We start from the raw sequence: 11,834 nt of genomic DNA, 5'->3' as shown, positions 1-11,834 counted from the left end.
TTTTGGGATGTTGTCAGAATTTGTTTAAATTCGGATATGTTGTTCTTGAGCTAAGTTAGATCGTATATTTGAATTCGGATCGGAAAAAAGAACGTTGTTCGGATTTATTATGATTTTAGAAGTAAAATTCGAGAATTGGGTTTTGAGATTTGTTGGATTTTGGATTGAATGGGCTATTTTGTTGTTGTTGGGAGTTGTATTGGATGTTTTTATTGTTGTATGTGGTTTTCGGTTGATCAGATTATAGCCGTTATGCCGCCGGTTTGAATTTTTGGATTTTAGAAGTTGGAATTAAGTTTTTGAATGGTTTTGAATTGAATGGATTGATATTGGATTGCTTTACATCTCCGTACAGATTGGTTTGAATATTGTTGAGATCAGAATTAGCATAATTCGAATCGTCGAAGAGTTAGTCGAAGAGCGGTAAAGAGTTTTACCTTTATCGTTTGAATTATTGGTTGAATAGATTTTGATATAAATCTCTTATTGTAGCTTATCCAGATTTGGGGCTTTTGAATAAAAAAAAGTATAAGCAAACATCGGTTAAGCGGGATAGAAACTCAAGATAGATGGTTCTTGAGTTTTTTCTAAATCACATACTTGCATCAATACTTGTTCTAAAGTGGGAACTTGAATTTTGTTGATTGAAATCTTGTTATTAATTGAATTTAATGCATTTCGTTTCTATATGCATCCATCTTGAGCCTAAATCGTTGATTTCAGCGGGCAGAACGACCCTTTTATATTAGACGTTTTGGGGGCTATAATCGAATGACCTAGGACGTAGAAGTTCGCATAGTGTCAGCATACTCCTTATAGTCGCACCAAAGTCTAGAGGATGGAGATACGTGACACCACCTCGATCGGGAGAGCCGGTGAGTTGTTACGTGATCTCATCCTCGGGATCCCAAAAGAATACCAGAAATTCCTTCGAATATCAGAGTTGATATCCCGATTTTAAAAACATGCATTTCAATCGTATTAAAATTGAATATGTTATCCTTATATCATGTTATTGATATATTACTTGTTATTGCATGTTATGTTGCTTTTACTGGGAATATCATTCTCACCGGAGTTAGGGGTATCAAAACTCAACCCAATCCGTCAACCCGACACGACCCAACCCGAAAAATATCAGTTTAGGATTGGGGGTTTTTGGGTTTGGGTCGAATCGGGTAGACCCGAAAACTAACCCGAAAAAATTAATCGGGTTTGGGTTGGGTTAGGGTCAACCCGGGTTGACCCGAAATAACCCGAAATTTTTAATTATTATTATTTTTATATAAAAGTAAGATAGATTTACTACATTTTTATACGTTGTATGTTTGAAAAAAAATTATTATATATTGATATAATATATTTTCTAAATTTAATGTTTATTTTGTACAATTTTTATTTTTTAAAATATTTTTTTATTTTTTTTATTAAGTATACTTTAAATTTTTTATAACTAAAATTTCAAATTTAAATTATATATAAGTTTAGAGAGGAATTTTCAGCTGCTCAACCATGTTTCCCCACTTGGTCCGCGGCCACTAAAACCCGGTACTGGGTTTTAGTGATGCGAAAAAAAAAACAAAAACCACTAAAACCCACTACTGGGTTTTAGTGGTCGCGGACCAAGTGGAAAAATATGGTTGGGCAGTTGAAAATTTTCTAAGTTTAGATTTTGTTATTATGTGTTTTAAATTAAATTAAATATTATTATTATTATTATTGTGTTTTTTGAATTTTATTTAATAAACTTGTTAAAAAAATAAAAAAAATTCGGGTTGGTTCGGGTTGATCGGGTTAGTCGGGTTCGGGTTTGGGTAGGGCATTTTCGGGTTGATTCGGGTTCGGGTTGAAGAAATTTTTAAAATTATTTTTCGTCAACCCGACCTGAACCCGCCCGACCCACCCGAATTAACTCCTCTAACCGGAGTTATCCGACTGTTCCATTGTTTTGTATGTGTACTTGGCGGCATGTGGGGCAGGATCGAGTTAGAGGAGACTTGGTTAGCATCGAGATCAAGGAATATAAGTGAGACTCGGTTTAGAAGTCGAACAACATGTCAATATAGTTTATGTTTTGAAGCATGTTGAGAACTCGAACTTTGTTGATTTATGTTGTATCGATTATTCGAGTATTGAGGTTTGTATGTCGTTGTTGCATGTATTTGTATACTTCTTTTTGTATTGAAAGGAATTGAGTTGGAGAATTGAACTTAGAGTAAATTCTGGAATTTCTTTGAGTGCAGGGTTGATCTCGCTCGATCGGCTAGTTGTTACCGATAGAGCGAGGGCTTCCAACTTCTTGAGCCAAAACTTTTCTCGCTCGATCGGTGAATTACTACCGATCGAGCAAGAGACCCTGAAGATCTTGGACAAGGTTTTGCTCGCTTGATCGGTAAGAAATTACCGATCGAGCGAGGCTTGTAGCTTGAGAAAAATAAATTTTTTTTTTATGATTTCTATTTTTGGCTCTTGTATGCTTATGGATTAGATTATTCTAGATTAGATAATTAGAACCGAGGTCTCACACCAATCAATGAGAATCGAACACATGACCTTGACTTTGATACCAATTGTAGGACCGAGAGCCTGCCGCTTTAGCAAAAATTATAGCTGGTGGTAATGGTACAACTCAAATCTTTTAAATCGCACAACAGTCCAAGCATCATGGTTCGATTGCTCTACCCAACAAGGACAATTATTGCATCCCAACACATGAGAACTTTCCATAAATTCAGCTAATTACAATGTTTCTACTTTCTACAATATCTTCATAAATAATGCTTCACAAGGATCTGGTGTTGTGTGATGATTTTTTGTGGCTTGGGGAATATTTACTATGTTGTATTGACTAGGATCATCAGATATTTTGAAACAAATGAAATGTTTAGTGTGAGATGGAAGAGAATATATATATAGTATAGAAAATTATGGAAATGAATGAAATAAAGAAGTAAACAAACGAAATAAAAAAATTTAGCCATTGTACAACGTATAAAATTTCAACCAAATTCAATAACAAAAACAAAATAATAAAATATTTTTATAAAAGTGTTTTTTACAAATTTTTTATAAAATGTTTAAAAGATTGTTTTAAGAATAAATATGTATGTGAACAACTATTTTATTAAAAAATATTACTGTTGAAGAAATGTTTAGTTATTCTAAAAATATAAAAAAAATCTCTCAATTATTCTTTAAAAACTATATTTTGAGTCACTTTTTCAAAAATATTTAAAATACCATTTTATAAAAATCTTATCTATACGCATACTTAAGTTTTTTTCACTTACAAAACCCAAAAAATGTTTTAAAAATATTTATCCAATCGGAGGCTAAATCCGCTTGAAACATCATATCCGAAAACAGAAAGGAAGAAAAGGAGAAAAATGCCCATGTTCCTAGTAGGGGCGTTCAAGTAAAATTTGGTTATTTGGGAAAAGTTTGAACTAAACCAAATTTATCGGTTTTATAAAAATTCCGAGGTATTATTAAACCACCAGTAATTTCGGTCTAATTTGGGTTGATTTGGTCCGAGGATATTCAATTTAAAGTTTTGATTTTTGAGTTCGTTATGCATGTATGGATGTAAATGAATCAAGTCGCTCGTGAGCTATTCGAAGTTTGATTCGATAAAAGCTCGTTCGAGCTCGCTTAATGAGACTCGTTAAGATAAACGAACCAATCTCGAGCTTTACGATATTCGGCTCGTTAGTTCGTGCACATGTTCGCTAGTAGGTTCGTGAGTCAGCTCTTAGATGAAAAAATAATAGTTTTGATATTTGATTCATAGATTTTCATTTTTAGTTATGATAAATATATAAAAATATATTATTATAATAAAATTACAAATTTTAATAAAAAAATTATATTTTTCTCTTAATATTAAATGTAGTTTTTAAAAATTAAAAATTTAGGAATATGTAAATTTATAATTTATATTTATTAAGTTTGTTTAAGCTCGATAAAAACTCGAATAAGCTCGTGAACCATGAATATATTCTTTAAATAAAGTCGAGCTCGGCTCGATTATAAACGAATCAAGCCCAAACTTTCAAAAGTCAGACTCGACTCGGTTCAATTACATCCCTAACTCGAATAAGCTCGTGAACCATGAATATATTCATTAAATAAAACTCGAGCTCAACTCTTTCATAAACGAATCAAGCCCAAACTTTCAAAAGTCAGACTCGATTCAGTTTAATTACATTCCTAGTACTACGTGTGTTGTACACTTGTACATTTGTTTTTTTTTTAATATTATTTTATTTTTTAGTATTATTATTACTATTGTTTAAATAATGTCAGTAAAATACAACTTTCTCAGATATAAATTTATAGTTTGTATTGATAATGATGCATATATAAACAAATAATTTAAAACTATATTAGATGTAATGTATGATCTTTACACTATTGATGCCAAGATTTAAAGCACACTTCTCTGCATCACACACACAAAAAAATAATTAATGTGAAGCAATACATATAAAAATTAGATGTATATTTCCCCTAGACTAGATCACTCATCATCTACAGCAGAAAAATCGGGTTCCGCTGGCTTCTGGAGCGAGTTCACGGCCACTGAATCCGATTCCGAATGCTTGTGAATAATTCCTCTACTACTAGCAGCCAATCTTGCAGCATAACCAGCCATCCCAGAACCAAGAACAGCCACTTCCATTTGCTCTGCTCCTCCATTCAATGTTAAGTCGTTTGGTCGTCGGCCTTCCAACGCCCTAAGCTCGGCCAAACTCTTCCTTTTCTTATACCTCCGCCATGCAGCCTGAACGAAACATGCGGCCCATGCTCTCCATTGGTGGGAATAGAATCGGAACTTGTGTCTGAGTTGCTTGCTATGAAGTCTTCGAAACTGTGCTGCCACGAATTTTAGGTCCTCTGCCCTGAGAGCGAATGCCTCCACTTCGGAAATGGCTTTCACCGTGCGTGTGGATGATGGTAAGATGACACTGGGACGAGGGTCTAGAGCCCATGTTAGAAGCTCCTCGCCACAGAAGTCACCTGGACCAAGACGGCAAGAGTTGAAGAACCCTGTGCGGCCACCGTTTGTGGTGTATGAATCGAGGTTCCCTCTGATTATGAATAGCATCTCGTTCACGGGATCTCCCTCCCTGACTAGGCAAGTGCCTTGCGTGCATAATGCAGGTTTTAGCCGCTCGCATATGGCGTCTAGCATACGTTCATCCATTTGATCAAACAGTGGCACCTGTATCAAAGAAAATTTAACTCAAACTGGCATCAAGTCATTGTAACCATAAACAATCAAAGTCACAGTCAGACTTTTACTTGTTATGATAAACCAAGTTTAGAAATCATAATATAGTAATATACTGAAAGACCAAGTTTCGGTCCCTATATTAGAAGATATAGCTAGTATTATCGGCACATTCAATATATATTCATAAGTTTATCATGTTTTATTCTTTATCGATTTCAATATGAAAATTAACCAAGTAACAACTCGCGAATCATCGATTCACTCCCTTTTTTAAATCTATTTTTGGACATTAAAATTAGTCGTGTAACATTGTCAATAAACATGAAACCGTAAGCTCCCAAGAAGTGGGAGGAGCAGGGGTTCTGACCGCGTGCTGTTGAAGAATAAGCTGGCGACTCATAGGTAGGGGCTTGGTTAAGGGAGCCCACCAAAGCGTAGCGAAATGAGTTTTTATAACTAAATTTAATCTTTTTTCATATAGAAAAATGTAAACTCTTAATTCAATAAAAAAAATACAAATTATATCCAAAATTATTTGGTTAGTTTATCAACACATGAATTTAAATCATGACTAATCTCTTCAATATCTCAGTAGTTTTTATTTCTCACTGAAACTAATAGTAGAATTATTGTTTTTTCACTAAAGGAACTGAAATTGATTATCGATCATCGTTACAGGATGCATTTTGATACTTCAATAGATATAATTAAATAGATTATAATTAAAGTTAAACGACTAATTTTGAATAATTCAAGAACATAAAGGACATAAAATGATACACCCTCATACAGAGAGGATATAAAATGAAATTTACTCTCTCATTTAAAGTTAGTTATAGCTCGAACTAAGTATTTTGATAGATATATCACTTGAACATTACACATGATAGCAAGGATAATTGTTACTCTTAGAATGAAGGATGAAAAACTTTGAAAACTACTAACCCGCCGAACTAGATCGTAGCAGAGGTGTCGTTTGATATCTCTTCGGAGATCCAAAGGAAGTCCTTTGAGCAGAACTTCCTCATCAACTCCGCGAGTAGCCACCCATTTGTATTGATCAAAATTTCTAACAGATTGCCTCAATTCTTGGGGTAGCTGTCTATGGTGCATCCACTGTTCAGTATCAGTCCGCCTAATTCTCCATTCCTCTAATCTCACTGTTGTCGACTGAAGGTACGTCTGAAAACAGATGAATTGGCTTCTGACATGCAATTTTAAGTATACAAACCCGTTTTTATGGGTTTGAAAATGTGAAGAAAAACAAAGCAATATAAGTGCAGACTTACCTGCATTTTACCGATAAGCAAGGCAAAGAGAACTAAACCAAGAGTCGCGATGACTATAGCAAAACATATTTCTCCTACATTTGTGCTTGTGGAAAGACCTTGCCCGAGAGAACTGTAAAATCGTAAAAACAATAGCAGAAACTATTCTATGATTAATGTCATTTCATGATCATTGAGATTCAAAAAAACATATATGAAACTTTAAGGATCATCACATGTACATGTATTACCTGAGGTTCTTCAACCCCCACCACAGACAATAAAAGTACTTATTGAAAAACTTAGTAGATGCAACGTGGCTCGTTATGGCATCAGCATAAATACCAAACGGATAGAGGCTAGAGTTTGGGTTGCATTGATTTGTGACATTACTTGACTGAAACCAAGATCTTCGCTCGTTATCCGAAACTTGGTCACAGTCAAAGAATTTGAATTGGCAAGAACTCTGTTCAAGCCTGCAGCCCTGCCTCCAACAATCTTCTAGCCTCTCGATCGAGAGGAGATACCAGCACGCCCCTATAACCTTTATTGTAGGGAAGAATGATGTTATTTAAGATAAACAAATGAACAATTTGTCAGTTAGAGTTCAAAAATTGTTTCACAAAGTTTCGGTTTACTTACATGGCTTGCTAAGATATAAAGAATCAAGTTATAAGCAGCTCCAGCCCATGCTGTTTCTGTGACAACACCAGTAGCCTTGACGATTTGCGATGAAAGTGGATATATAAGGCATAATCTTGGAATGTACTGAAATATGACAATGAACCTAAGGCCGTATTTTGTGTTCATCATTGTTGATCCCCGCAAATTTGGGATAACACCCCAAATCAAAATCTGCAATTGGATCAAGTTATAATCTTTTCATCATAAAAAATAAAGAAAATCAATTAAACCTGCTTTCCCTAACCTGGGGAAGAGGCAGAGCGGCAATCAAATCGAGCCAAAAACCACCCCGAAAGTACCTAGACGCTATTTTTGAAGAGTCGATCACAAGTTCTCCCCTTCCAAATACTCGGGAAGAAGGAGCCACGTACGAAGTTCGAAACCGAACGAAAATTTGAATCATGTAAAAGATATCCGCTATTGATCTTATGACCGTAAGGATAACTTCAAGAGTAAATCCAATATCTATGCAACTTTCATCCTTAATTACAGGCAAGTAAAGGAACAGAGGATCAACAAATAAAGATACTAAACAAGCTACCAACAAAATCTTGTTCCATCTATGAATGGTAGGTCCTCGAGGATCTAATAACTTTTTCTTCATACGCTCATAGTCCTCTGAGAAGACTCGGGACAATACTCTAGATTTCTTGTTCCTGTCAGCCTCATTTTCACAATTCTTGGAGTTCAACTCGCGTGTTCGCGTTCCATGGATATTGTACTTCACTTTAACGACATTTTCACCCTTCGATGTTGAGAGCGTTTCTAATTCAGAATCGTCATGGACTCTGATAAACAATTCATAAAAACTCTTACATCACTTTCAATTACACACCTAAACAGAAAGTTCAAAATTCTGCATACATTCAATCACAATTCAAAAGAAATTTATGTGGACACACCTTATAGATCTTGACTGACTAAAAGCCATAGCAATCGATCAAGAAAACCAGCCCCTTTGCTACTATGAAAATCACTGCTCCATCTGAAACCAAAGCTCAAAAATATCAAATACCAGTTGAGCTAAAATGTTCTGATATAGGATTCATGGCTGTAGTAAAAAAAAAAATGCACAACAGCTGTGTTTCTATTCATAAGAACTATGTGAAGAAATTAATTGCGGTGTCCGACTTTGGATGTTAAGAATCAGACCCTCCATTAGTTTATCTTTTTCAGACAAAAAGGTCAAGTCAAACCCGTGACTAATCCGTTGATTTTGTCGACAATCCTGTCAATTCTATTACACAGCTAAACTCTAATGTCAACGCTTCAGATTTCACGTTTTCTTCGAGCTGGAACCAGTCAACACTATAAAATTAATATCCTCCTCTCAATATTTCAACCAAATTCAATCCCATTCAAAGACAAGGGCACAGCCAAGAAACATTGCACAGAAGGATGAGAAAATTTTACATCGCGATTTGAATCGTTTTTCATCGAATCTTTCGTTCCTCCGACGTACCAGTTTGAACACAAAATATAAGAGCCAAATATCAAGAAACAGATTACAAAAAATCTTCTTTACGAAAAATCTTAATTGTAATTCACAGCATAACAGTGAAAGTGACATAAACAGTTCCTCAGAAAAAAAAGAATTTAATTTAAAACAAAAAGACTAAAAATGCTAGCGATGCAATGAACAAAGTCTTTTTGTAAAGAAAAAATAAAGTGTAAATTTACAAACATTTTCGAAAGCAAAAGCTCTTGAGCTTTCTAAATACTTCTGCCAACTTTCGTCCTCTCCCTTCTTCCTTTCAAATCTACTCTGTAAACTGAGAAACAATTTTTTTTTTAAAAAAAATTAACGAAGAAAACGAAGACAAATGGGGTCGGATTCGATAAGAGTAGACAGAGAATGAGACTGAAAATAAGGAGAAAATGGTGAGTGAATTTAGGTTGTTAATTCCAACGGGGTCTCCATCTTTCCTTGTTCTTGTCACCCCAAAAGTCAGTTATGCTTGAAAGTTGAAATATTGAATTAGTCAAATTCGTAAATAGCAATTCACCCCTCCTAATATCATAACATTGCTCATCGTTATTATGTTTTCCATTTTTTTTTCTTTTGTGAAAGATTATGTTTTCCATTTACTCTCTCTTTCCCGTGTATTTAAGCTTGTATATGTTTGTACACATATAAAGAAAATTATTTAGAAATCAATTTTCGATTTTATCCTTTTTAATGAATGGCTTATTTGGACGAAAAAAAATGTTGACATGGATTGATAAAAGAATGATAAAATAATACTAAATATGAAAACTTTACTAAAATTTGAGAAAGATGAAAAAAAATATAGTATTTATATTTGGGAGGAGGTAGTATTTTTACTTATATAAATATGTTGATTACTAAATAGTTTGCATAAAAAGTGAGACAGATAGTCTCCAAAAAAAAAAAAAGTGAGATTGATGATAGAAAATTAGGAAGAGTGAAAGAGGGTTGATTTCAACCCAACATATGAGTATTACCCCAATGATAGATCTAATGTCTCATGATTTGTCACGTAAATAATATATAATTAATTACGCCTATGTGTAAAAATAAAAATCATTGAATGCATGATTTGGATATTACTCATATGCTAGGATCTCATCTAACAAGAAAAAAATAGAAGTTGTAGATATATTTATAGAAGAATTCATCAACATATCATTAAGAGATTTAGCTATATATAGTATAGATTATATTTTTAATTGTATTTAATTAATTTAATTTTAAATAAAATGAAAATAATAGAAATAAATCAATACCATATAAACATGTTATTCATTAAATAATATCATGAAAAACAAGATTGAAGAGAGAAAATTAGGGAGAATGAAGGTGATGGAAGTTATAGGGATCTTTATAGATACTTCATCAACACATGATTGAGGGGTTTAATTATTATTATTTTGGGATTTAATTTTTTAAGAATGCTAAAGTTGTAGCAAATATATCATATATCAATATTTACATATATTATATTACGAGATTTTGCTATAATATTGTTTGATTTTGTATTTAATGCATGAGATTTTGAAAATTGAATTTTTTGTGTTGAATTTTTCGCTATGTAAAAAGTGATGTATAAATATTGATGTAAATGTAGAATAAATCTTAATTTTTTTATATTTAGTATGATATATAAATATAACAAACATGCAAGACTTTCATTGTCACCTAAATTCTAAAGGTACATCAAATATATTATGCATCAATATTTACATATAATATATTGTGAGTTTTTGTTATTATGTTGAGGAATTTTGTATTTAATGTATCAATTATATTTTGACAAATGAAAATTTTATATTGAATTTTTTTTTTCTAATTCTTCAAGAATGATCGAAGCTAAATCATTCTTTGCTAGCTCATGTCATTGCGACGTACTCATCTCCAGTAATCAAAAGTGCAACTATCTTTGCAGTTCAGACACCCAGTGTACTATTGTATCACCTATTACGACATAACTTATGGTACTTTCTATGCCATATAGGTCATCACCCATATCGACATCGACGAATCTTTATGCAAGGTCTAAAACTCAATTAGTGCGATCACGAAAATTTTAAATGGTTTATGCATTTTATTCATAAAATTTAATTGTTATGTTTAATTTATATGATGCAATGTTATGTTTGATATTTAATGTATTACAAGTTATTTTAATGTTTTCAGGTTTGAAATTTAATTCTGGACTGAAGGAACGAGTATAGCCTTCGAACAAGTTAAGAGAAAAATGTTTCATGTTTAAATTTAAATTTTAAAGTTATGCAGTGTTATTTTATTAGTTGGGTGCAAAAAAACTTTAAATATTAGTGTTTGAGACTAACGGGCCGACTTTAAGCCCATCAGTCACAAACATAACAGGCGTAAAAAATCTTTCAGTTTTTTTTTTTCTTTTCTTTTCTTTTATTCTCTCATATGGACACCGCCTTCTCCCTTTTCCCCTTCACGTTCAATATCTACTTCCACAAGCTAGGGCAATTTCTTCAAAGATTCGAGGCTAGATCGCTCCCATGGTGCAGGTTAAATCCAAACTACCGCGATCAGACAAGTTTCTTTAAAATGATTTTGAAACCACCATTCACGATATATGTAATTTCTGATATGAAAATAAGCATGAAGATGTACTGGATATGTATTTCTTTGCCATGATTTTGAAAAACATGATGTAAATTGTGAATTGTTCATGATGTTTTGGGTATAAAAGTTATTGAGATTTAAGGATTTTTAGGTAAACGCCATAAATTTTGATATGATGATATGATAGGTTGAGTTTCGAATTAAATTTTTTGATGTCTGTCATTTTTGACAAATTCTTTTCGAGTTTTGAAGCTTTTGCATATCTTACAAGGTTACTTTTTAATTGTCTAATGTTTTTGGGTGAAAGGGAGTCAAAAAAGACCGAAAAAGACTGAGGAAGCCGCAAGGAGCGCTTGCGCATCGCTCCCTGGTTTCCCAGGCAGCGGGCCGCGCGCTCAAGCGACCAATTTTGGGCGCTCGAGCACAAGTGCGTGCTAGGGCGCGCATAAACGCGTGCCTGAGCGCAAATAGTTCTGTCTGAAACTTTTAATTTTTGCATTTGAAATTCAAAATTCAAGTTTATCATATGTTAAGCTATTTTATGTAACACCCGGTATTTTAAATACGTAAATCCGCCTGC

General features: G+C 33.4%; 1 protein-coding gene across 1 annotated transcript; it reads right to left on the bottom strand.

The window, feature by feature from the left end:
* Nucleotides 1-4,361: 4,361 nt before the first annotated feature.
* On the bottom strand, nucleotides 4,362-9,118 carry LOC140878103 (protein CNGC15b-like). The gene is made up of 8 exons (XM_073281708.1): nucleotides 8,873-9,118; nucleotides 8,091-8,173; nucleotides 7,433-7,976; nucleotides 7,147-7,359; nucleotides 6,756-7,048; nucleotides 6,526-6,637; nucleotides 6,182-6,418; nucleotides 4,362-5,224 (listed from the first exon to the last, which is right to left on the bottom strand). Exons 2-8 carry the CDS (start codon nucleotides 8,117-8,119, stop codon nucleotides 4,520-4,522), a joined length of 2,133 nt encoding a protein of 710 aa, XP_073137809.1. The 5' UTR covers nucleotides 8,120-8,173; nucleotides 8,873-9,118; the 3' UTR covers nucleotides 4,362-4,519.
* Nucleotides 9,119-11,834: the final 2,716 nt, after the last annotated feature.

The sequence above is a fragment of the Henckelia pumila genome, chromosome 2 (genome assembly GCF_033568475.1).
Source record: "Henckelia pumila isolate YLH828 chromosome 2, ASM3356847v2, whole genome shotgun sequence".
In the NCBI taxonomy this organism is placed as follows: domain Eukaryota; kingdom Viridiplantae; phylum Streptophyta; class Magnoliopsida; order Lamiales; family Gesneriaceae; genus Henckelia; species Henckelia pumila.
This window is presented reverse-complemented; position numbering and strand designations above follow the sequence as displayed.

Excerpts from the sequence above, each read along its gene's own strand:
- LOC140878103 (XM_073281708.1), bottom strand. The coding sequence starts at position 8,119 with ATGGCTTTTAGTCAGTCAAGATCTATAAG. Across the intron at positions 7,360-7,432 it reads CCGCTCTGCCTCTTCCCCAG|ATTTTGATTTGGGGTGTTAT; the intron begins GTTAGGGAAAGC and ends ATCCAATTGCAG. Across the intron at positions 6,419-6,525 it reads TGCTTATCGGTAAAATGCAG|ACGTACCTTCAGTCGACAAC; the intron begins GTAAGTCTGCAC and ends ATCTGTTTTCAG.